A 27,849-nucleotide genomic window follows, 5' to 3' on the forward strand; every position below is an offset into this window, starting at 1 on the left:
GTTTCCCCCACAAGTCCAAAGACATGCGGTACTGGTGAATTGGGTAAGCTAACATTGTCCGTAGTGTATGTGTGTGAATGAGAGTGTATGTTTCCCAGTGATGGGTTGCAGCTGGAAGGGCATCGGCTGAGTAAAACATATGCTGGATAAGTTAGAGGTTCATTCCCCCGTGGCGACCCCTGATGAATAAAGGGACTGACCCGAAGAAAATGAATTAATGAATGTTGGTGTGTGAGAGAGCTTGTATGGATGTTTCCCAGAACTGGGTTGGAGCTGGAAGGGCATGCGCTGTGTAAAAAAAAAATCAACAGCAAAATTTAAGAGAAACAAAAAATGTATATAAATTTTTTTCGATATTTTGTAGTTTGTAAATTTTTCCAACTTTACATGAATTTAAATGTATTGTCTTTCTATTTCTAAAGATAATCAGTGACTTCTCGTTTATGTTGAGCAATATGTGTGTATATCCATGTAATTTGAAGTAAAGATGTTTCATGAATATTTTTTGTAAACTTCCAACTGTAAATTAATAAAAATTTAATATTTGATTAGTAATATGCATCGTTAACACTTCATTTCAACAACTGAACAGGCGACTGGTTTTGTGGTCACATATTGGATTACAGAATTGGCAACATTGTATTTTGGCTCCTAGTGACTAATATTGCTTATGTGGAAGTAGGCTATTAGAAACCTCCATCTCCAACACAGTGATGTCATCTTTCTTATGAAATTGGAAAAAATGAGACTTTCTAGGGGTTCAACCAACCAGTTTAATAAATCATTTAGGAAATATGTCTAACATGTTTAAGAGTCAGATATAGACGGACTCCTTGTGCCAGCAAATGCATTCTCTTCCTTTTCTATGTTTGTTACAACCTCCCGGCTCGAGATAGTAGTAACAAAACCAAATCAAGATCCAAACCACAAAATCAAATCAACTTAAATATATTTAATCAAAAATTAAGTGAAATGATACATAAATATAAAGAAAGAGGAAAGAAAGAAAGAAAGAAAGAAAGAAAGAGAGAAAAAAAGAAACGAGAAGAAAGAAAGAAAGAAAGAAAGAAAGATAAAAAGAAGAAGAAGAAGAAAAAAAAACTCCAAAGCTGAAGAGGGAAGGATGAACGCCCGCAGTCCTGTTCTCTTGGTCTTCATCCAAACGCACAATACAGGTAACACTCCGCACCTGATCCAAACGTAATCACGGCAAAACACCGCACCAGTTTAAAAAGCAACCTTCAAACAAGGTTTAGTGTTATTTAACCATCATTCATGAACATGAAATTTATCGAACAAAACCAAAAGATTCAATAAAAATTCCACGGATAAATTGTTTGAAACTAAATAAAAAATAACGTCTTTGGATTTTCATTTGTATAAAGAATCGCTCAAATATACTAAGAGCGAAAAATTTAAAAATACAATTATTGTGGCAAAAGAACTAAAGTTAATTGGTCAGTATTCTTGCTGTCAATTGGTTAGGTTAAAATATTATCATTGTAAAGATCTCTATGTTAAAATATATTTTTATTTGTTTAATTTATGTAAATTATTTTTTAGTTTATTTTATGCTATTAGTTACATTTGTATTTTTTGGATGTCATGTTTAAATTGTATATTTGCTGTTGTTTAATAAAACAATTCAACACTCCAAAAAGAATAGCAGATCACGAAACACCTCCATCTAGTGGACCCGGGTAATGGAACACTACGACCGTCACAATGTTCACACCTACAGTAGCTGATAATTGATAATAAAGCATGTTTGGCATGCTGTCCCGGGAGAGAGCTCTCCCGTTTCATCGGGAGAGAGGAGAGTCTGAGTGAGCTCTGTAAAAAAACGAATCTTGAGGCTTGTAATTTTCATTAAAAAAATGATGTGGTCATTAAAAGTAATGGTCATAATTTCTTATAAAATTATATTCTGGATTTATTACAAAATATTAAGACTTTGCTAATAAAATCAAGAGATAAATGTAACTTCTTTTTAAGGAATCCAGTGCAATTATTAGGCTTAATTTGAGAAACCAATTAGGCTAATAAAATTATGTATTATGTATAAAGATGGCTTCAAGTTTATTTTAAGAAAACTGACTCAATTAATTGGATTTGATTGAAATGTTTGCATATGAATCTCGACAACGGCAGTGATCAGAGCAGATCAACAGCGAGCAATTTCTTTTTTCGGTTTATCTTTTTTTTTTTGTCTTAAATAAACTCTTTCAGGAAAGACACATGCTGTTCAAGCTTGTTCGGGATCCTAGTTTGATCAGGCAACATTTAAGCAGGGTGGACAAACAACAGTGAACTTGTTGGTTAGGCTAGTATGTAAGCTATATAGCTATTCAATGGGGTTTATGCACAGCTTGTGTTTTTCCATTTCATAAGGTTCCTTTTACAGCATTGATGAAGTAATGTAATTAACTGTGCTTATATATAATACTGTATTAAAATACTAATATTTATTTGCTTATTTTTTCTGATTAATGAAGAAAATGTTTATAGTATTTTCCCACAAAAGAGGAGCAATTTATGGGTGCTATACAGCAGGTATTTTTTAATCATGTTATTTGTGTATTGTTATTATTAGGCAATATTACTAATTTCTACACTTTTGTTGCATCAGACCTCACATTAAATCAGGGAGGAGATAAGAGATGTCATCCTCTGTTGCTGGTGTATTTGTATGAAAAAGAGGAAGAGCTCATCCAGAAGTGCAATGTAAGTGTCAGAAACTGCCTTTCATATTTTTGCATTTATACAAAAAACAAAAACATAACACAAACACTACATCGGTAAATGCACTATTCCTTGTAAATATGGTTTGTTTTTTTAAGCGTATTTCTTTGTACCATAGTATACAATTTGAAAACAGCCTGTCCATTATTAGTCAAAATACTTGTGTACTTGTAGTGTTAGTCAGCAATGTCTACTCAAACATTTTGGAGAATTGCTATTCACAGAGATACAAAGAAATGGTTTATTTCCTTAATGTATTTACATAATGTGTTGTATTAAACCTTAAACATTTAAAATTTACAATTGCATAATTTCAAAATCATAAATTTAATGTTTATTTTACAATGTGGGATTGCAGAGAATTGCTGTCAGCCAGAGGGATGACCAACCATGAGGACTTCTGCATTGTCTTGGAGGATGAATGTCATAGCTGGCTTGGAAAATCTAGAATTTCTGAACTGAATTTAAACAAGTTTTCCCCAAATTAAAATCACCCAAAAACAAACTTATAATACGTTTCTGACACAAATTCACTACTACAAACTTTTTTGGGAATTTTTACTGCATTGGTTGGTTGATTATATTGCATATTTTAGGATACAGCTTTTACACTGGTTTTATATGTTGTGCAATACACAAATTCTGTCAGATTTTGTCTAAAACGTGACTATTCCTACAAAAGAAAGCTTTTTTTCCAGGACATGTATACAGGAGGTTTTCAGAGCTTAACATTGCTGCAATTTTAAATAGATTTGTCTAACAATTTGTACCATTTTGTAATCAGTGGAACATAAAATAAAATGATATTTGGCCAAAATGCATTGTGTATGTATTCCATTAAAAATGATATATTTTACATTTTATTAATGAGTGATTAATGATAAATGGTGGTTGATTTGCTTAAATTATAAAAGCACATTCCACTAATATTAAAATCCTTATCTATCACTCAAAAAAACAAAGTCATTTTCACATGATTCTTTTAAGTGGTTTTTGCTAAAAAAAAAAAAAAAAAAAAAAAAATTCGTAAATTGTGGTGGATTTGCTTAAATTATAAAAGCACATTCCACTAATAATATTAAAATCCTCATCTAACACTCAAAATTTTGTAATTGTAAGTAGTTTTTAGAAAAAAATCAAGTTTTCAAACTTAAAAATAATATGTGCAATAGTGTTACCACTATTTTTTTTAAGTAAATAGCACATAAGATTCTCGAGAGCTCCCTTTGAATTCATTCGCTCGGCCGTAATAGGGATTATTAAGGGTTCCCACTGCAGATTGAACTGCCAACTATACCAGCATAAGCCAATGCAATGAATGCCCAGTACTAAAACACTCATATACTGTGACAATTTGGTTTATTCAATTTACCTATAGAGCATGTCTTTGGACTGTGGGGGGAAAGTGCCCAGAGGAAACCCTCACAAATACGGGGAGAACATGCAAACTCCACACAGTAACGCCAACTGGCCTAGTCAGGACTCAAAGCAGCGGCCTTCTTGCTGTGAGGCAACTGTGCTAACCACCGAGCTACCATCCCAACCTGTCCTGGATTAATCTTGGAAAATGGGGGAGGAGTAGGGGTGGATGGGGGGATTCTTCAAGACCAAGATGATAAGGTAAGAAAATCTGGTCATTTATGTGTGTTTGGATTCGTCTGATTGGTAAATCATATGATGGCTGATGCAGGACCAGCTGTGGTCAATCATAAGCATGTGATCCTCTCGAAACTAGTTTATAAATATACTCCACTTGGTGTGATGCTGATTGTACAATCCACATTATTATTTACCCTTTTATTTGTTGATATATTTTTTATTTTCATTGTATGTGCTTCAGATGACTCTATTTATACATTTTATATTTTTATTTTAGGTTTTTACTGTAATTTGCCATAAAATCTAAAAATACACAAAATTATTTTGATCATGGCTAATATCTGCTTACCAAATTGAAGTAACTTTAACTTATAAGATTGCCTATTTAATCACCTTACCCTAATAATCCCATACTATATGATAAACAATACAATAGAATAATACTCCAATGAGGTTTAGCCTGCAAGCTGCAAAGTTACTCACAGTCAAACAGCCCATAAATATAAATTGTGACAATTTTCCTGATTAATGAACAAAAAAAAATCACCAAGTAAGAGTCAGCAATGAGTATCCTTCAATCATCTACGACCATGTTCACGCAGCAAGTAGGACAGTGGTGGCTAGACCTCCAGCTTCTGGGAAATCTACACCAGAATTACATCACAGCTACCTCCGTTTCCCTGGAGGAAGTGACAAGCGGTGAGCTGACAGGGATCAGTTTGAACGAATTTCTAATGAATAACAATGGCATTTAGGCACATCCAATCACATACACAGACCCGACTGATGACTCTGCAGGAGCTTTCTCTCAAATTTCAAATCCAGATTACTGGAAGAAACAGGACAGAAGCTCAAGATATATAAGATGGAGATTCAGGAGCATTTGCAGAAGCCTTGGTGCAGAAGTGATCCTCGCATCTCTAGAACACAGTCAAGGAGATACAAGTAAGACTTTAGGAGATTGAGCTTGTGAATATGTCTGATAGTGTTTTACATGACTTTTTTAGTGTGGTAAAATTCATTTAATGTCATCGTTTTTGAATTGTAATATTAAAATTCAGGGAAACTACAACTTCTATACACTGTAAAAAATGATATGATCGATTAGTACTGACAGCATATGTTTTTAGCTCATTGTAACTATATAATCATGTTCAAACTTAATTTTATAAGTCATGCAAGCTGTTTTAAGTCAGTTTAGCATAATATAAGTTCAATGGACTCATAAAGTTAACTTAATTCAGCTTAAAAGTTTAAGGCAACAAGAATTTGTTTACATTGTAAGTAAAATTGTGAATATTTACACCTTTACTGAGTGGAAAGTGTTCAATGTTAGTGTTTGCTTGTAATATTTAAATGTTTTCTAATCATTGCAAATGAACCTACTAATATTAAGTAATTTTTTTAATTTAAAACCGTTGACTGTCGATTTCCGTTTATTATATATTGATAACACAAAGCAAGTTAAAATATTATAAAATAAAGTTAAACTTGTTACTAATATTATTTGCTTAAATCTTAATTAAAGAAATCTTACTCAAATCTTTCCTTGATTCATTTAAAAGAACACTTAAAAAATAATAAAAATGATTAAAAACACACTTAAAACACTTGAAAAAAATACTTATATAAAGTAAGCTAAAACAACATAATTCTTGTGTTTTTGGGGGGACAACTTCATTGTTTTAAGTTCAATCCACTTCAATTTGCAAAAACTAATAAGTTAACTTAATTAATTCATGTTGTCCCAACACAAATCGATTGTGTAGACCCCAGCATTTTTACGGTGTAATCAATAATATTAATACAACATTATATCATTATTCAATAATAACGCATGAAATACGCTACAAATATAATAACCAATAATATAGGGAATCAATTAACTTTGAACTAAATAATTTAGGAGTGTTATTAAGTAAATTTTAGATGATATTAACAAGTTAATTGTACTTAATACTTGATGTCTGATGTACTCAAATTGCTGCTCATGCAAGCATTTAATCAAGTAAATCTTACACTGTAAAAAGTGATTTGCTACTTAAAGTGGGTAAACCAACTGCCTTAAAAGCAACAAGTTGACTTTACAAAAATAATGTAAGTAAATCCGTTGTAACGTGGAACTGTTGACTAAATTTTTATACTTATGTAAATTGTACCTACTTTTTTCCAAAACATCTTTACTATATTAGTTTTTTTCAGCTTTTCTGTGTCTGGCAAAGAGACATACAGTAAAATAAATCTGCTCTTCAAGACTGCAGTGTGTCTTCTAAATTCAATACAGGCTATAATTGTGGATTTTATAGACTTAATGAAGCACCAAATATGTAATATTGTGATAATTACAGTAATTATCTGAAAACAGACGTGCTAAAATAGTCTGACACTGTAAAAAAGGGATTAGTTGACTTTAAAAAAATGACTGTTTGATCATTTTGAGGGATGTAATCAAAAACAGTGGTCCCAACATATTTCCTGCTTTACATTTTTAATTTCTATAGCTTTCGACAATCCAAAAATAGCCACATATTAATAAATACTGTTATGACATATGCTGTTCTAACATTGAGTTATGATTGAATCGGCTCTTGTTACAGTTGTGAAATAATTTAATAACAAGCAGAAGATCGTCATGGGCCAATGACATGACCACATTGAAATGGTCTATATGGCTTTTGTTTTACAGTGAATTCAGGGGTTTTCACCGTACTTCTGGGGCTGTGTGTGAGTTTTGGGAGCTGCGCGCCACACGGAAGCAGCAATTTAGAGAAGAAGAGCTCAGAAAGCTGCAGAAATATAAGGCTGCAGGCTGACAGGATAAAAGAGATGTTGACTATTGAACATGTAAGTGTTTCTCATCATTAATTTCACTGTCATTTTGTGATGAGTTAAAAATCTAAAAGCATCTTATTTGTTAATTAGTTTGCACCAATTCCAACTGCAAGCAGTGGCATTATCTCGACTGAAGATGAATGCAGAACGGTAGGTTCACCTTTACTTTTGGCATTCTAGTGTACACTGTAATAAATGCTGACTCCACAGAAGCGATTTGTGTTGGGGAAACAGGAAGGAATTAAGTTAGTGTACAAATGTAAGTGGATCGAACGTAAAACTATTGATTTGTTGCTAAATAAACCCTCAGGAATTGTGTTGTTTCAGCTTATTTTAAATTAGTAGTTTGTACAAACAGTAAATGTTATTTTTTTTGAGTGTACCCTCAAATAAATAATGTTTACTGTTTGTTCAAACATATTTAAAGTTAGTTGAAACAACACAATGTTTGAGTTTTTTTTTTTTGGGATAAACTTAATTGTTTTTTGCTCACTCCATTTAAATTTGTAAACTAACTTAATTCTTTTATGTTTTCCCAACACAAACATGAAGGATTTAGTTCATTGTCCTGCATCTGAAATGTTTTGCTTTTCTTTTTTCTAAACAGAAGCTCGCCAGTTACAATAGATGCGAGGTGATGTTTCCAAAAGATGGCGAAATCAAGAAAGAAATTCAAGGCCTGATTGATAACTTGGTAATTGCAGCTTTAATCTTGATGGATGTCTAAATTCGACACAATTTAAGTCATATAACATATGTTTTGTTCTTGTAGATCCTCAGATGCTTAGAAGACGAAAGCTCGTGCCATTTACCCGAACCCGCGTGTCCTCCGGAAATTGAAGATCTCTCCAGTTGGCATAAAACTATAGCCTTTGTGCGACAGGTCATTGAGGCTTGTTTACATATAACGCAACACGTGTGCCCTGAAGATTCCTAAACAGCTGAAGAAATGTCTGGAATATGTTGTCATTTTTGTATTTGCTTGTTTTACATTTCTATTTATCGTTTATTGTATATGATATGATGTTATTTGCGCACCTGACATTAACTCTGGTTTTTTGATATATTTATCATTTAGTGTTTGTTTTATATGATTTGATGTTGTTTGTGCACTTCACATTACGTCTGGTATGAATTGAATTGAGTTTTTTTTTTATGTATTTATCAGCTGAACAGTGGCGCAGTGGTTAGCACTGTTGCCTCACAGCAAGAAAGTGCTGGTTTAAGTTCTGACTGGGTCGGTTGGCATTTTTGTGTGGAGTTGTAGGTTCTCCTTTTCCTCCAGGTGCTCCAGTTTCCCCCACAAGTCCAAAGACATGCGCTATAGGTGAATTGAATAAGCTAAACTGGCCGTAGTGTATGAGTGTGAAACAGAGAGTTTATGAGTGTTTCCTAGTACTGGGTTACAGCTGGAAGGGCATCCACTGTGTATAACAAATGCTGGATGAGTTGGCGGTTCATTCCACTGTGGTGACCCCTGATGAATAAAGGGACTAAGCCAAAGGAAAATGAATGAATGATATATTTATAATTTATTGTATGTTTTATATGATGTTATGTTATTTGTGCTCCTTATTTCCTTTGGTATGAACCGAATTTAAAAAGTTGGGGAAAGAAAATGTAAGATTTACAACCGCAGTTCATCACGGGTTAGTTTTTTATACATTTTGATATGCTTATTTCAATAAAGAATTGTTTTTTTGAAAATAAACATTTGCCTCATTAAATGGTTTTAAAACACTTTAAGACACACGGCTAATGAATTTTAAATCAAGTTTATTTTCCCATTTCATGAAGCAGTTTCCGTTTCCCTGTTAATGAAACAGCAATTTAATGACAATTCCGGCTTCGACAGAACAAAACAAAACTACAAAATGTGTTATGTTCAAGAAACGGGACATAAATATAATCTAAAAATGACACAAATCGATTATCGTTCGGTTATAAAGCTCCTTTTTGGGGGAACATAAGCAAACATGAAAATAAAGCCAGGGAATCAAAGACCAAGATGGTAAAGACAGAAAATAAAGAGGTTATGAACATTTCCTTTCTCTCTGAACTTAACCGCAGTTAGAAATATAGCTTAATCACTCCATATTTCTAATTGATCCTCAATTGAACCCTTAAACTATTTTAAAAAAGCAGATTTTCAGCATCCATTCCATCACTATTCCATTCCATTCATCTTAAAATATGTTGTTTGGTCTTAATATGGTGCTTGGTCTTAAAAAGGAAAGTAATTCAGTTCTTAATTACACATCATCATGCTGTTCCAAACCTGTAAGACCTGAATGAATGACATGAGGGTGAGTAATTAAATGCAGAATGTTTATTTTTGGGTGAACTACACCGTTTAACAAGCAATAAATGGCCCCTTTTGACTAATAGCCGATCGGTTTTACAACTAAAAAAAGACAAAGGCAGAAATTAAAGCTCCCCGCCACACAGGCACAAAAGCAGTCACCTTGAAAATACTTCAGAAAACCCCTATTTGTGATTTCGAAAGTAATGATTCAACGCAAACGCTAGCATTTGAAAACCTCAACCTCGTAAAAAAAAGGGGAACGAATTAAGTGATGGCACATGCTAGTCGGAATTAAGCTTGCATGCCAAAATAAAGTCATAGTATTTTGTTTGTTTGACGTATTGCTAAGTAGTGACTGTTTTCATTAATGGCGAAGTGCTCCGGATACGACGCGCACCATCCATATCAAATGAAGACATAACTGTAAATGATGGACTTAATAGTTTGAGTATCAAACAAATAATGAATAGAAAACGCCTGATAATGTAAGTGTCGACTGACTACTGCTACCAATGTGTGCATTTTTCCCCAAGCACCCAAGTTCCCCAAGTGAGGTTATTTTAAACAAATCAATCACGTTAAAATAACCCTTATACATTTATTTTAAATATTTTAGGGGCTTCTTACAAACAAAAAATATGTTTAAAAAAATGAAATATGTGGCTGTGTGTGGTAAAAAAAAGCTGTTTATCACGAAAAATGAGTCTCTGTAGTGCCTTTGGGTCCTCACAGCTATATTTGCTTAACAGAAAGAGTCATTTCTGTGTCAACGCCATCCTCAAACAAAGTCCCAATAGATAATAACTAATGTGTTGATCCTAATACAGAAACTCCATGTTAAAAAAAACAACAATATAACCAGTAAATTACCAAAGTTTTTAAACATCCAGGCTAAAACAAATGCGGATGCATGTGTAATTCCAACGTATTTTAAAAAATAAATAAATAATAAAAAAGCAATGCAAAACCGGAGACACACATGAGGAAGGCTGAAGTAATCGCTCATGCTGTTTTTCAATGACTAATTTAAAGTTCTCCCACCATCGGCCGCTAACTTTCCCCATCATTCCTTCTCTGTGATTGTCCTTGTCCTAAGCTTTGCGCCCAAATCGGTTCACTGCTTCTGCCTCTTTTTTTTTTTCTCTGACTAAGACAAACTCACACTTACAAACATACTCACACACACATACACACTCCTTCCTTCTAATCCCAGAAGATGTTAGTAATGTCTGAGTCCAGGCTGAAGATCCAGACCAGCAACGGGGCGGAGATGAGGACGAACGACCACGAAATGCCTCTAAATGCACTCTGCAGTTTGCCGACGACCCCTCCAGCGGGACCCCTGTCCTCATCCAGCTGCAGGTCATTGCCAGGCTCAATGTAGTTCCTTGCCAAGAACTTCAGGGCTTCGTCCATCAAAATCACAGGCAGAGACATCTTCAGGACAACTACCCACTGAGGCCAAGACAGAGGTCGGATCTGAAATATGACCTGCAGAAACAAACAGTAATGGTTACAGGAAAGGTTCACCTAAAAACGAAAGTCCTGTCATCTTTTACTCATGCTAATTGCCTTTTATTCTTCCTAGGAACACTGCAAGAGATGCTTTAAAGATGCCAGTAGCTACAGGAGCCAGATTATTGTTTGATCTAATCAAATTTATGAGAAAAACTGAATCGGTGAACTGGAATGCCAGAAAAGGACTGAAAGCTGCGTTGCGTAATTTCAGAAAAATGCTTCTGACCACATGTGTGTGGGACCGAGTCCCAAAACACACTCGGCTGAAAATCAGGAATGTGAGCTGTTTTTTGTAACTAAATGCAGAGATCATATTTGCAAATTTAGCAAAAAAAAGAGGGATCGATAACCCAAAATTGAATATCTTGTCTTTGTTTACACAACAGGGTGACACAGTGATTGTATGTGTGTGAATGTGAGTGTGTATGGGTGTTTCCTAGTACTGGGTTGGAGCCGGAAGGGCATCCGCTGTGCAAAACATATGCTGGATAAGTTAGCTGTTCATTCCTCTGTGGCGACCCCTGATGAATAAGGGACTAAGCTGAAGGAAAAAAAATGAATGAATGTATGTGTGTAAATGAGTGTGTATGAATGTTTCCCAGTACTGGGTTGTGGCTGGAAGGGCAACCGCTGTGTAATACATACTGTATGCTGGAATAGTTGATGGTTCATTTAACTTTGGCGACCCTTGATGAATAAAGGGACTAAGTCGAAGGAAAATGAATGAAAAAATGTGTGTGTGTGTGTGTGAATGTGAGTGTGTATGGGTGTTTCCTAGTACTGGGTTGGAGCTGGAAGGGCATGCCTTATGTAAAACATATGCTGGAATAGTTGGCGGTTCATTCTGCTGTGGCAACCCCTGATGAATAAAGGGACTAAGCCGAAGGAAAATGAATGTATGTATGTGTGTGAATGCGAGTGTGTATGGGTGTTTCCTAGCACTGGGTTGCATCTGGAAGGGCATCTGCTGTGTAAAACATATCCTGGATAAGTTGGCAGTTCATTCCGCTGTGGTAACCCCTGATGAATAACGGGATTAAGCTGAAGGAAAAGGAATTAATGAATGTATGTGTGTGAATGAGTGTGTATGGATGTTTTCCAGTACTGGGTTGCGGCTGGAAGGGTAATTGCTGTGTAATACATAGGCTGGAATAGTTGGCAGTTCATTCCACTGTGGTGACCCCCTGATGAATAAAGGGACCAAGTCAAAGGAAAATGAATGAATAAATGTGTGTGAATGAGAGTGTGTATCTGTGTTTCCAAGTACTGTGTTAGAGCTGGAAGGGCATTCGCTATGTAAAACATATGCTGGAATAGTTGGTTCATTCTGCTGTGGCGACCCCTGATGAATAAAGGGACTAAGCTGAAGGAAAATGAATGAATGTTTGTGTGTGAAAAGGAAAAAGAATGCATGAATGAATGTTTACACACCCTCATGTGGTTGCAACCCCTGTATAGAATTCAGTTTCGATTTTGTTTTTCTTGGCCTCCAGCGATTACGGTAAAAACTTAATGAAGGTAAAATGATTATTGCCTCATATCCTGTCCCCCTTTCCAGCACTTATGTCAATGAAATGCTTAGTTTCACGTGAAAATTAGTAAAAGCATGGGATGTGACTTTTGCATTCGAGCACTAAAGAGGAAGCATGCTGTTGTTGTGTGTGTGTGTGTATGTGTGTGTCATCCAAAGTCATCTTAAGCTGAGCGCTTTAATGATCAAATATATGCAACGCGATGTTTAGTGATTATTCACATTAACCCTTGTTTGTTAAACAGATTTAAAGAGTTGAGAAGGAAAAGACATTTAAATCAGAATTGCGAGGATCTTAAAGTGACAGTGCGCTATATTTCTGCTGCCGACTGTTTTTAGCAATTTTAATCAAACAACAAAAGGACAAAATCACTCACTGCTCTTGACTGAAGCACTTATGTACAGTAGCTTCAAAGTGAAGTTTATTTATAAACAAATTTCGAGAAGATCACGAGCTTATGATTGCTTGCAGCTGGCCCTGCATTTTTCAAGTTATGATTCACCAACCAGGCAATTCCTAAGCCAATATGAATACCCTAAGTTGCATATCACGGCCATCTTCGTTTTAAAGAATCCCCCCTTCCATCCCTACTCCTACCACTTTTCTAGATGGGTGGCACGGTGGCCTAGTGGTTAGCACTGTTGCCTCACAGCAAGAACGTCACTGGTTCTAGTCCTTTATCAAGCCAGCCAATGTTTTGGTGTGGAGTTTACTGAGTTTACCTGAGCTCGAACTCCCCTCTCGCCTTGCAAATGGGAGCAAGCTCCGGACTTGAGGATCTTATGAGCTCAGGGCTCTCTCCCAGGACAGCATGTCAAACAAGCTTTATAATTAATCAGCAGATAAGTGTGAACTCTTGAAATATATTTTTTTCTTACAGTGAAGATGCTTGGTCCCTTATTATCAAGGGTTGCCACAGCGGAATGAACCGCCAATTATTCTGGCATATGTTTTATGCAGTGGATGCCCTTCCAGCTGCAAGAATGATTACAATTATGACCAAAATAATCGGGATCATGATTTTTCCCATAATCGAGCAGCCCTAATTTCGTGTATCTTATTAGTTGTCTCTTTGATATCAGTAGTAAAAAAATACTATAAAATACTATAACTATAAAAGTCACTCGTTTATAACATTCTTCAAAATATCTTCTTTGTGTTGAATTGAACAAAGAAACTCAAACATGTTTAGAAGTGGGGGATGAGTAAAAGACAGCAGAATATGCATGTTTGGGTGAACTAAAGAAGAACTTGTTAATAAACATAAGACGACTATAAGGGCCTTCACACAACACTTTTCAACAGAAAAAAAGACTTTTTACATTTTGGCTCAACAATGGCAGTTTTGAGGGCCTGAAAATGCAAACTTTGATAAATGAGATCATTATTGGCTCAGTGTAAACTACAAAGTAGTGACATCATACACAAGTGTTTAATTTGTTCAATCCGTAGTCATGTGCGAGTACTTAACCAAAATAAAAGTGGTGTACTACAGGGACTATCTGTGCACAGATGCTTCAGACGTGTCTGATTAAATAATACAACATTTTTATTGTAATTAATTAGTCTAATTAGGCTCCAGTTTAATGATCTAAGCACATAGTCTAAAGCACAATTTTTATTAATAAATTAATAAGTAATAAATTATTAATAAATAAAAAACAATTCATAAATTATATATATATATATATATATATATATATATATATATATATATATATATATATATATATATATATATATATTAGGGGTGTCAAAATTCATCGTTTCTTCGATGCACCGCGATGCAGACACGGACAATTCGGTATCGGTTCAGTAATAATCATAACCGGTTATTACTGACGTCATTTACCTCATATGCGCTCTGTCGCGAGGGAGACGATCGCGAGTGTTTACAATGCTCTAACTACTTAATACTCATGAACTGTGTACAATTTCACTGTGTGAGTTTGAGAATGAAAGTAGCCTACTCCATTTCTCTCTCTCTCTCTCTCGCTCTGTCAGCGTTACTTTTGGATACAGAAACGAGCGCATGTCTGCAGAGTTTTCTCCACCAGGTCTATCATAGATCAGCTGTGAGATCGCCGCTGCCGCCTGCCGCTTATCATTCATCTGAAGAGCGCAGCGCGCAAGAGCCAATCGCAACCCAATCAATCCCAATTAAAGGGGTGTAAGAGAACTAGACAAGGATCAGAAATTGAGCTGGATATTTATATTTGTTTATATTATTTGCTTAATGCTCGTTTTTTTTAAAGTTTCAGTTTATATATCTGACTGTTTGTATTAAATGACACAATTGTATTACAAATAATACCTATATAAATATATTCATACATTTTAATACAAGAGCTGCTGCTGTGAAAAAAATATAAAAGCATCGTCAATGCACCGTGATGCACCGAAATATCGAATTGAACCGAATCGATGGCATGATAATCGTAACCGAACCGAACCGTGAGACTAGTGTAGGTTCACAGCTCTAATATATATATATACAGTTAAAGTCAGAATTATTAGCTCCCCTTTTTTTCCCTTTTTTAAATATTTACTAAATTATGTTTAACAGAGCAAGGAAATTTTCACAGTATGTCTGATAATATTTTTTCTTCTGGAGAAAGTCTTATTTGTTTTATTTCGGGTAGAATAAAAGCAGTTTACATTTTTTTTATAACCGTTTTAAGATCAAAATGATTGCCCCCTTTAAGCTATATTTTTCAATAGTCTACAGAACAAACCATCATTATACAATAACTTACCTAATTACCCTAATCTGCCTAGTTAACCTAATTAACCTAGTTAAGCCTTTAAATGTTGCTTTAAGCTGTGTAGAAGTGTCTTGAAAAATATCTAGTAAAATGTTATTTACTCTCATCATTGCAAAAATAAAATAAATCAGTTATTAGAGATAATTTATTAAAACTATTATGTTCAGAAATGTGTTGAAAAAAATCTGCTCTCCGTTAAACAAAAAGTGGAAAAAAAGAAATAAACAGGCGGGCTAATAACTGAATTCAACTGTATTTATATTTATTAAAAACATCAATATAAAATAATTAAGCTGTTTTTAATTGCAATAATATTACACAACATTAGTGTCCTTTATTTATATTTTAGCAAATAAAAAGTTTTGTTAAAAATAAGGAATATATATTTTTTAAATAATACATAACACATTTTCCATTCTTAAGGATGGCATCATTTTTTCAAGCATTGCTCAACTCTACTGAAGACATCACAAATATTCCCTAAAGTGTGATGACATTGGGTTTTCCTTTCTTCAGCCATTTCCTTTACACGTGAGTGAAAAGAACAGTAAAAATGTATCATTTCCTAAAGTACATTTATCAGCCAGCTTTTTATTGCATCACTATGACGAGCATCGACAGACGGGCAGGCACAAGTCTAACCTGTCAGACTCTGACATTCCTCTTTGATTAAAAACAAGCATTTTCCGGAGGTTCACCTTCATCATCCTTCATATATTTGTCACACACAGATGAATACTTACAGGAAGAGGGTCTACATATAGGATGAGGAAGTGCAGGGCCATGGAGAGACAGATTGCGCCCACCAGCCACGGGTTCGACCATGGCGGCATCTTCAGCAGAGACTGATTTTCAGACAGACTAAAAACACACACACACACAAACAAACAAACAAAACAATCAGAGAAATCTTTGATCACCTGCTGAACAGACCTGACCCTTTCAGAATTATTATTATTGTTTTAAAATGCACATTTGTATGCTTCACAGCTCTCTCTGAATTAATTTCAGCAGTCTAGTGTGAACGCATCAGTACAATAAATGTTATTTTAAAATATAATAGAACTGAAAACATCACTACTAAATTTAAAATCTCTTCACTGTATCATTTTTATATTGTATTTTCGCTCAAATAAATGCTGTAACAATTTCAAAAATAAAAGAGAAACATTTAAAGATGGTATGTGCATAATACAGTAACATTTTACAACAAGGTTCCATTATTTAATGATAGTTAATGTGTTTACAAGCATAAATAAATAATGAACAATGTATTACAGTATTTATTCACCTTTGTAAATGTTCACAGTTTACACAGTGCATGTTAACAACACTGGATTTTAATAGTGCATTATTAAATGTTAAACTATGATTAACAACTGCAATATATTTGCAATAGAGATAGAGCCATTCAGCTCAGGATCTTTCATAGAATTCATATCAAACCTCAATTAAGATACAAATTCAATGCAACCCGCTCACCTCTATGCCTTAAATGCAAGTCAAATATAGGGCATTATATTCATTGCATATGGGACTTTCAGATTATTCAGGCCTATTGGTGCAGAGTCATAGCACAAATAAACAACATTTTTGGTCTGGACATAGATATAGACCCTCTGTCCCTTCTCCTGGGTTTTCCTTGCAAACTAATTAGGAACAAGTATGAACAACGACTGTTCTGCCTGTTAACTTTTGCGGCCAGGAAGAAGTTGAAGTCAGAATTATTAGCCCCCTTCGAATGTATTTCTTTTAAAAATATTTTCCAAATGATGTTTAACAGAGCAAGAACATTTTCACAGTATGCCTGATAACATTTTTTCTTCTGGAGAAAGTCTTATTTGTTTTATTTCGGCTAGAATAAAAGCAGTTTTAATTTTTAAAACACTGTTTTAGGGACAAAATTATTAGCCCCTTTTAGCCCCTTTAAGCTATATTTTTTCTCGATAATCTAAAGAACAAACCATCATTATACAATAACTTGCCTAATTACCCTTACCTACCTAGTTAACCTAATTAACCTAGTTAAGCCTTTAAATGTCACTTTAAGCTGTATAGAAGTGTATTGAAAAATATCTAATCAAATATTATTTACTGTCATCATGGCATAGATTAAATAAATCAGTTATTAGAAATGAGTTATTAAAACTATTATGTTTAGAAATGTGTTGAAATTTTTTTTCTTTCCATTAAACAGAAATTAGGGAAAAAATAAACAAGCTGTCTAATAATTCAGGGGGGCTAATAATTCTGACTTCAACTGTATATTTTTGTATATGCAATTATGTTTTGTGTCAGGCATTTTATGTTGTGGTTGTATTTTAGTTTTGTGTATGTCTAAAAAGAAAAAAAAAACAAATAAAAACATGTTTAAAAAACAACAACAACTGCAGTATAAGTATTGTTTATTATTAGTTCATGTTACGAAATGCATTAACATCAACTGACAGGACCTTAATGTAACAGCGTGTTTACAAGAATGTGAAATTCAATAGCTTTTAAGACTTTTTTAAAGACTCTTTCCATACATTTAGGACCTCGTTGCCACATTAGGTTTCAAACAGTAACATTGGTGACACTTTAACTTACCTTATAGTTACAAAAAACTGATGGTAAGAAACTAATCCTAAACTAAAATACTATGCTAATCCAGCAGGTGGCGCCTAAAGGACATCAGAAATAACAATGTTGCTTTGGTTACTGCAGTAGTAACCAGGACCAATCTAGCAGGATTTGATCGGTTTTGTATACTACACTGCAACTCGATATTCACAGATTAAATTCAGGCAAACCTTAGCAAATATAAATTGTACAATCAAAAATTATACAAAACTTTATACCTTGAAAAATAGCATTTAAGACTTTTTAATATTTTTTAAAGTCCTTAAAGTTATCTCAATTGATGTATCATATCAGCTTTTAATACTTTTTAAGACCCGCAGACACCCTGTGTAAAATGTGAACATAACACAGCATAATTATTACTAAAAAAAGACTAGGGCTGCACGATATTGGAAAAAAATTAATAATGCGATATTTAGTTTTTCTGCAATATATTTTGTGATAACACAATTTCACCAGATGACTTAAATAGCTTATTTGGTGGGTGGGGGAGAATTCATAATTTAGGCTGATTAGGATTATTCTACACAACACATACTAATCAAATTACAAGCACAGATAAAAACAAAAGAGCAAAGATGCAAATAAAATAAACTGTGCTTTTCTGATTTTACTACAAGTTGTACAGTATTAAGACACAGAACTTGAGTAATTAAATCCAAATTATCATTGTATATTCTTCGTTGTATATATAATAATTAAATAAACATACTCTTTGTAATCTAAAGCTACATGTTGTCGCGTTTTGTGTAGGGGAAAAGGAGCGAGGTGCAGTAAAAATGGGTATTTATTAATAATAAAATAAAATAAAAGGCAAAACAAACTACCCGAGAGGGAAAACATTAATAAAACAAACAAACATGACTGGGCAGGCTGGCAGGGATCAGGACTGGAACACACAACAGGACAAGACAATATACGACAACGAACTGGCACAGGACAGCAGACATGAGGAGCATATAAGCAGAAATAAATGGCCACACAAACAGGTGAACATAATAAACTGATAATGGGTTAACAAGAAGGGTGGGACACAAGAACACACCACAAGCCATGAGCTCACGTAAAACGGGAAAAGGACAAGCAGCCAATGAGAGAACTCATTAACCGTGTGTTCGCAAGACAACACTAAAAACAATACTGAAGCACGCGGCCACACTGTAAATACTGAGCCACGTGCTTAGACAACATAAACAGTTGCTAGACATGGGCACACGATGGAGAAAAACACCTTCCCGTGTGCTCACAGCCTCACACATATGCAATGTGCATGTTTCATCTCAGTGTCAACCAAAACCAAGACCAACCAGACTGAGACGCTGAGAATGAAACCGCGCAATGCAGACAGAACAAAACACAAACACGCAGGGCTTAATTTGAGCAAGAACACGCACAAAAAATCTGATCCGGCACCTCATTTTGCCAATCCTCCTCCTCAACCGCCCTCCGCGACTTCCCAACCCTCTTCACTTTCATTCGTAACAACCCCCCACTCTTCACTTTCATCCTTCGTCCGCCACACCCCGCCATACAATGCCTAACCCACTGCACTTGAAGCCTCGTAATTCACAAATTAAGCACTGCTAACACAGGTACAAGAGTGCGCATCCCAAGCACACACAGACCTCGCGCGCCCACATCAAGCAGGAGTTGCTCACAACGGCGCCCATACAGAAAGTGCTTGACCCATAAGAGCTCGAGCAGAGCACAACATACAGAACAAGACAGAACTTGTGTCTGGACTCCAAAACAAGAATCCACAAGACCTGGGTGGCAAAACCCTGACACATATGTTAGATTTTCTTGTGCTTTTAAGCTCACTTGAAATTATACCTGCTTAACTATAATCATGAGTGGACATTGCACGTACTACAATGTGACTACTGTGGATGTGCATATTACAATATATTGTGCAGCCCCAGAACAAAAAATAAACCAAAAAATGTGAATTCCTCCTAATACAAAGTGAACAGTTCTTCTGCCTCTGCCATTCCTGTTTTTAAATACCTTTTTCACAATATCTTAATAACACTTTAATACAAGATTTTGGGTCACACTTTACAATAAGGTTCATTAGTTAATAGGGATGTAACGGTATTGTAAATACCGTCATACCGCAATATTAAATTTTTTCGATATTACCGAAGTCGCATGACTCGGTAAAACTATAGGTCTTCTGAGAAAATTTGCTCAGGCGAATGAAGCGAACGGGAGGTAGCTGGAACTTCATTTCCCATCAGCCCCGGCGTGGCCATAATCCTTTGCGGTCTGTTGTCGCTACAGATCCAGTAATGCGGAAATGGAGTGTGCTGCTAGTAGCGGAGATGAAAAAAAGATGGAAATGATCGAACCTAAAGCGGGTGTTGTCGCCGCGCGCGTGCTGAATAGCGGTGCTGTCGCGCGCGTTCTGATCAGCTGTGTTGTGGCGCGCGTATTGTAAAGCGCCGAGGGGGGGTTGAGCGCGCATACTCAAGAGAGGTGTTATCGCGCGCCTACTGAAGGGCTGGACTGGACGGAGGTTGTGTCGCGTCGCGGGGGCACTTTTGATCGTTTTGGAAGGGCATTTTCTATCCAAGACTAAAAAGGGCATGTACACTGCACAGGTTGAGCCCTATGTGTGCACGTGCCTGCAAGTTGGGGAATACGACTAATAACAGTCATGGGGACTGCAGAAACACAGCACACTGTTCAGATTGATGCAGACATTGACTTGTACCGCAAAGAGATCTCTATCTCACTCATGGTTTGTCCTCTCAAGTGGGGGAAAGACAATGCACAACGTTACCCCACTGCTGTCAACATGGGCCAAGTCATATCTCTCTTGTCCCAGAATCCTCAGTCCCAAATGAGAGGGTTTTTTTCTGTTGCAGGGGACATTGTAAATACCCAGAGATACCAGCTTTTACCAGATTATAATTATATGATAATTTTCCTTTAAACCCATCTCTATCTAAGTGAGTGATTAAATGTTAAATGTGATGAGTTTTTAACAATACTAAATTGAAACTTTATTTTTTTTACATGGTTTAATAATTTTTTGTTATTAAAATTGAAGTTCCTGTTTCAAAGCTAACAGATAGATGGCTAATTTGTATGTCATTGACACTTTTGGCACTTTTTTGGGAGTATTTTCAAAAGTTTTTTTTTTCCTGTAAATGATTCAATAAATACCGTACCGTGACATTCATACCGAGGTATTACCGTACCGTGAAATTCTGATACCGTTACATCCCTATTAGTTAATGTTAATTAATGCATTTACTAACATGAACAAACAATGAACAATACATTTACTACTGTATTTGTTCATGTTAGTTAACGTTAGTTAATGAAAATACAGTAGTTCATTGTTAGTTCATGTTAACTCATGTTGCATTAACTAATGTTAACAAGCATGGACTTGGATGTTAATAATGCATTAGTAAATGTTCAATTATGATTAATAAATGCTGTAAATGTGTTGTTCATGTTAGTAAATGCATTAACTAATGAACCTTATTGTAAAGTGTTACCAGATTTTGTCCTTTTTTTCTGTAGCTTTGACACAAAAATACCAGGGGCCTAATTCATAGAATTAGCATAGAAACCTTCTGTGAAGTACAGCAGAATAAATATTTATTTCTTTATGAATGACTGTGGCTCAAATGGTGATTTAAAGTGGTTCTAATAAGTCAATATATAAAATGTTTACTCAGAGTTTACTTACAGCTGCGCACACACATATCCATATTAATAAAAGAGACCCCTGAGGCCTCATGAATTCAGATTAGCTGGCTAGCCAGTTCACTTTCGGTTTAGTTTGCACCAATTCTGGATTTTAGGTAGCATTAGGGTAGCTCAGCTGCTCTATAATACCATGGAAACAAAGGCAGTCAAGCTGCCTTCATGTTACCTAAACCCAAAATTGGTGCTAGCTAAGCTAAAACCTAACTGGCTAGCCAGCTAATTAGCTTCATGCTTTACCAGCAGTGATTTTCTATTATGACAGCTTTTCTCTAAAAAATCTCCTACCTGTTGAGAGCGTTGCACATCTCTATAGTGACCAGCACAGACAGCGCCATAGTCATGGGATATGGAGACTCAAACACTGAGCACTGAACTCCTGCAAACTCAGCATGCCCTTCACTGCACTGCAGATAGTGAGACTGCAGAGGAAAACACACATACAAGATGTTTTTATATACAAAAAGTTACTTTGATAGAAAAAAAAGTAATGTTTTCATTGAATCTTGGGGAAATTTTAGGGTTTATTACCAGTTGGTAAAAAGTGAGCTTTGGTCCGTCATGAGCTGCCATAAACCACCAGGCCGCAGCTCCAACTGTTGCTGCACCGACATAACCTACACACAAAAGAGAAAAAGAGGGATATGCAAATTAATAATTCCAGTAAAATATTGTAATTTGTAAAAGATTTGTCTACATGTATGTAATTTTCTGTCAGATCTAGAATAAAGCTTTACTGTTAGATTCATGAAACAGCCTTAAATTCTGGGAAATTAAATTATGGATTTCAAACAATAAACATTTTTAAAAAAAACATTTTTATAGTGACATGTCAAACCACATGCCTCAGCATTAGAAACCGGATATAAATCTATGCACTGTGTATGTATGGATGTATGTATGTGTGTTTGTGTGGGTGCATGTGTGTGTGTGTGTGTATCTATCTCTGTCTGTCTGTCTGTCTGTCTCTGTCTGCTGGTCGGTCTGTCTGTCTGTCTGCTGGTCTGTCTGTCTGTCTGTCTGTCTGTCTGCTGGTCTGTCTGTCTGTCTGTCTGTCTGTCTGTCTGTCTGTCTGCTGGTCTGTCTGTCTGTCTGTCTGTCTGTCTGTCTGTCTGTCTGCTGTTCGGTCAGTCTGTCTGTCTGTCTGTCTGTCTGTCTATCTATTTAATTAAAACTTCTTATTACTTAAATTAATATTATACTTAAACTCTTAGAAATATTCAATTTATTGTATATTAGAATGATCTGTCTTGAACACATTTTTGTCACCAAACTTTTTAATATTCAAAGTTTTTATATTTCAACAAGGAAGAACATGGTTCTGCAGGTTTCTTCAATTGAAATGTAAGACTTAAGACTCTTTTAAGACAATTACGAACAAAGTTTTAGACTTATGGAGAGCTAAACACTAAGGATTTTTTCTAATAGCCCAGTTACTTCTGTAAATAGTTTTTGTATTAATAGAAGACCATGTAAAGGGATGTGATGCTTTAGTTTTCTTTTCCCAATTAGGGAATTTAATTTGGAATTGTATTGTATTTTACTTGGACATAGGACAATTAAGACACCGTAGTCCTGAGGACGTTTTAAGACATTTAAGACCCATAGACACCCTAGAAGAAGCAACTAAATAATTAAATTCTTTTATGAAAACCTTATGAGTGACTGTTTTGCAATTTTAATAAGGGTTTTAAAAAATAAAAAATAAATTAAAATAATAAATAAAAATTATATATATATATATATATATATATATATATATATATATATATATATATATATATATATATATATATATATATATATATATTTAAATTATTTATTTATTTATTTTCCCCCAGGTCAGTTTTTTGTAGGGCTACAAGATTTGGAAGAAATTTTATATTGCAATTATTGAGTTAAATAATGGGATATGGGATTGCAATATCATAAACATTTTGGTACCATGAATCAACTTGTTTCATAATAAAAGAAATAGCAAATACACATTACTGAAAACACAGAAAAGTTTATATTTCTACGACAAGAAATGCTGGATTTTCAATTTAAAATAACATTGTAACTCAACACAAGTTTTTCAATAGCTTGTTATTTTCTCAATAATACAGCTAAAGATCAATAGAAGAGTAAATAGGTGCCGATTACTACATGCTATCATATAAGCAAAAACTGCACTCTTTAAAACACCACTACAGCTAAGACAAAAATAATAGCTGCATCCGAAATCGCATACTTCCATACTATATAGTACGCTAAAAACAGTATGCAAGCCGAATAGTATGTCATTAATTCAAAAAAACACTATGCGAGAAGTACCCAGATGACTTACTAATCACGTGATCAGGACAAAATGACTGATGTGGTACATCTGAGTTCCATTCATACTACCCACATTCAAACTGTATAGAACATGCTTTTCTAATGGTCAAGTAGTAAATTTCAATTCAAATGCAGTACCTACTGAGAAGTAGACAATTTGGGACGCAGCCTATGATTTATTTATCTTGATTTATCTCTGATTTTGAACTAAAACGCTATTCCATATAACGCAATAAGTGATGGGCGTTTAAATGTCTCACAGCCAACGATGAGGTATCTGCAGAACAGCCAGCTAGAGATGAGTGGTTCTTTGGGGGAGCGCGGGGGACGAGACATGATATCCAGGTCAGGAGGGTTGAAGCCGAGGGCAGTAGCTGGGAAGCCGTCAGTCACCAGATTGACCCACAGCAGCTGGACTGGGATCAGAGCCTCAGGCATTCCCAAAGCAGCAGTGAGGAAAATACTGAGAAGCAGAGACAAAGGTACAATGAAGAAGGCGTGATCACATTTACCACAATTTTCACAGCTATTTTAATAGCAGTCTATGCAAATGGGGATATTGTTTATGGGTGGAAATCCAAAAGCACTGATAAAAAGGCCTCAGAAAAAAAAAGTGTTTTATTTTAGTCTGTATAAACCGGAATTTTCTGAGTGTGTTAATGTAGTTACAACTGAAATGGAATATTGAGTAGGGGATAGGGCTTTCTTTTTTTGCATCATTGCCTCATAGCAAACTAACAGTAAAAAGGCATTATGGAGTCAGTCTAGGGCCTTATATATTTGCAAAATGAAAGAAAGCTTTGCAAACAAAAAATGAAAGTATTGAGCAAAATAATAAAAATAAATGCAAATCTCCAAAAATTGCAAAGCGAAAATATATTTTTGAGAAATAAACATTTATTTTGCTAACAAAAATGAAAGAATTGCAAGGGGAAAATTAGATTTTGAGAACCAAAAATGAAAAAGCAAAAAAAATAAATAAATAAATAATAATAATAAAATATTTGCAATAAAAAAAAAACTATATATATTTGCTAAATATTTTTATAGCATTGCCTTTACAAAACCCGTCCAGTCAATTGCAATGCTCATTTTGATTTGCTTTTTAGTCAACCGTGAGTTTGCGATGCTGTTTTCAATTTGCACTTCATGTTGGAACTTGGCGTTTACTGCAGGCCTGGACCTACTGGGCTGTAAGACCACCTTGGTGATACTGTATCTCCAGCTAATGACATTGCTTAAATGGAGGCAGATCCAGGCCTGCCGTAAACGCCCAAGTTTCCTTGACTCCGCCCCCTTGTCAAATCAGAGCCACAAAGTGAAGAGCGCAGAAACGTGAAGTAAAGTAAAAACAGCCTCGCACAACTTTCTCTTATTTTGCAAATATATCTGGCCCTATATTGACTTCATAGTGCGTGGCTAAGAAAATTGTGTCTGAAGTAATCAAACTGACATCAACCGAAAAGGACCATGGGGAAAGCAAAAGCAAATGGTCAGACAGAAGATTACCAAAACTACCATAGCATTTCATTTCAATGGATTAACTTGAACAGATTATTTGAAACGTGCACTAGCAAATAAACATTGTAAACTTTAATTCCACACAGACTTTGAGGGAAGGTGTAGGTAAATACTTTCTCTGAAAGATCTCATTTGTGGAAAATTCATTTTAAAGGGATAGTTCAACCCAAAATGAAAATTCTGTCTCCATTTACTCAGCCTTCGCTTGTTCAAAACCTATTTGTGTTTCTTTCTTCTGTTACACACAAAAGAAGAGATTTTGAAAAATGGTGTTTAGCTGGGACCCAACACTTTACATGAATCTTTTTTTCCTATTGAAGTCGATGGGACAACCAGCATTCTTCAAACTATCTTTTTTTGTGCACAACAGAATAGAGAAGAAAAAAGAAAGAAACTTAAAGCTTTAAAACCACATGAGGGAAAATAAACCATGAGGTACTTTTCATTTATGGGTGCACTTACCCTTTAATACCAGGTTTAAAGTCAGTTTGTGTGAAATCAAAAGTTTTTTGTTTATTTTGCCAGCTTACATTGTTATTCTTAAGGTGAATAATTAATCTGTGCAAGTTAATCCTTTAAAAACATTGTGGGAGTGGCAATCCTTTTCTGTTGATGTTAATATTCTTAACCACGCCCCTCTTACCATTAGTTTGCTATGAGCAAATTATACGGAAAAAAAGCCCCACCCCCTACTCAATATTCCCTTTCAGTAGGAAGTGCATCAACATACTGACATAACAGTCTCAATCTTATGCAGACTTGGTTCTGAAGGTGATGCCAGCATTTCTGTCTGCACATACCAGACCACCTCTCCGATGTTAGAGGAAATGAGGTAACGAATGAACTGTTTCATGTTGTTGTAAATGGCTCGGCCTTCCTCCACTGCAGCCACAATGGTGGAAAAGTTATCGTCTGCCAAGATCATCTCTGAAGCAGATTTAGCCACAGCCGTGCCCGAGCCCATAGCGATGCCAATCTCAGCCTTCTTCAGAGCAGGGGCATCATTCACACCATCACCCGTCTGCACAGAGAAAGCAAGTGAAAGGGTTCATTCATCTCATCTCATTTTTTGGCACTGTTTGAATGGGTGCATACAGTTGAAGTCAAAATGATCAGCCCTCCTGTGATTTTTTTTTCTTTTTAAAATGTTTCTCAAATTATGTTTTACAGAGCAAGGAAATTTTCACAGTATTTCCTATAATATTTTTTTCTTCTGGAGAAAGTCTTATTTGGTTTATTTCAGGTAGAATAAAAGCAGTTTTAATAAAAAAAAATATTTAAGGTCAAAATTATTAGCCCCCTTTAGAATGTTTTTTCAGATTGTCTACAGAACAAACCATCATTATATATGACTTTCCTAATTTCCGTAACTTGCCTAGTTAACCTAATTAACCTAGTTAAGCTTTTAAATGTCACTTTAAGCTGTATAGAAGTGTCTTGAAAAATATCTAGTCAAATATTATTTACTGTCATCATGGCAAAGATAAAATAAATCAGTTATTAGAATTGAGTTATTAAAACTATTATGTTTAGAAATTTGTTGAAAAAAATCTGCTCTCCGTTAAACAGAAATTGAAAAAATGATATACAGGGAAGCAAATAATTCTGACTTCAACTAAAAAACATCAATACCATAGCTGTGATGTCACTGAGGCTTTGGAGATATTCTACAATGCGGCTCTTGTGTGTTGGCTCGACGCGGGCGAAGCAGCGTGCAGTGCGGCAGGCCTGGCGCTGCAGGTGAGGAGGAAGCTCATCAAACTCTCGTCCTGTGAGGCCACTGCCGTAGAGCCCGCCTTCAGCCTCCTCCTCCTCCTGCTCGGTGATGATGCCCACTTGACGACAGATAGACAGGGCAGTGCCTTTATTGTCGCCTAGACAAAACAACACAGGTAGAACACATTTACCGTACATGAAATACTAGTTTGTTTTAAAAGTACTTTTTGTTTTAGTGTTGTAAAACAAAAAGTATCTTTTACTTAATATTTTTATTTATTTGTATTTTATTTTATATTATTCATTCATTTATTCATTCATTCATTTTCTTTTCAGCTTAGTCCCTTTCTTAATCTAGGGTCAGCACAGTGGAATGAACCGCCAACTTATCCAGCATATGTTTTACGCAGCGCATGCCCTTCCAGTTTCAACCCAACACTAGGAAACACCCATACATTCTTGAATTCACACACATACACTATGGCCAATTCAGCTTATTCAATTCATTTGTATCGTATGTCTTTGGCCTTGTGGGGGAAACCGTAGCACCCGGAGGAAACCCACGCGAACACATGAAGAACATGCAAACTCCACACAGAAATGCCAACTGACCCAGCCGAAGCTTGAACCAGCGACTTTCTTGCTGTGAGGCAAT

At 35.3% G+C, this 27,849-nt stretch overlaps 1 protein-coding gene across 1 annotated transcript in view; it reads right to left on the reverse strand.

Annotated features, from left to right (window-relative positions):
- Nucleotides 1–8,932: 8,932 nt before the first annotated feature.
- The window catches only part of si:dkey-28b4.8, a 52,401-nt gene continuing 33,484 nt past the window's right edge, over nucleotides 8,933–27,849 (reverse strand). Inside the window, exons 17-23 of the mRNA XM_679135.10 lie at nucleotides 27,111–27,352; nucleotides 26,279–26,499; nucleotides 24,218–24,420; nucleotides 22,170–22,255; nucleotides 21,927–22,060; nucleotides 16,037–16,154; nucleotides 8,933–10,969 (exon numbers count right to left, since the gene is read on the reverse strand). Of these exons, the coding sequence (XP_684227.1) occupies nucleotides 10,682–10,969; nucleotides 16,037–16,154; nucleotides 21,927–22,060; nucleotides 22,170–22,255; nucleotides 24,218–24,420; nucleotides 26,279–26,499; nucleotides 27,111–27,352 (1,292 nt within the window). The 3' untranslated portion in view covers nucleotides 8,933–10,681. The remainder of the gene's footprint in view (nucleotides 10,970–16,036; nucleotides 16,155–21,926; nucleotides 22,061–22,169; nucleotides 22,256–24,217; nucleotides 24,421–26,278; nucleotides 26,500–27,110; nucleotides 27,353–27,849) is intronic.

Source organism: Danio rerio, chromosome 1 (assembly GCF_049306965.1).
Source record: "Danio rerio strain Tuebingen ecotype United States chromosome 1, GRCz12tu, whole genome shotgun sequence".
In the NCBI taxonomy this organism is placed as follows: domain Eukaryota; kingdom Metazoa; phylum Chordata; class Actinopteri; order Cypriniformes; family Danionidae; genus Danio; species Danio rerio.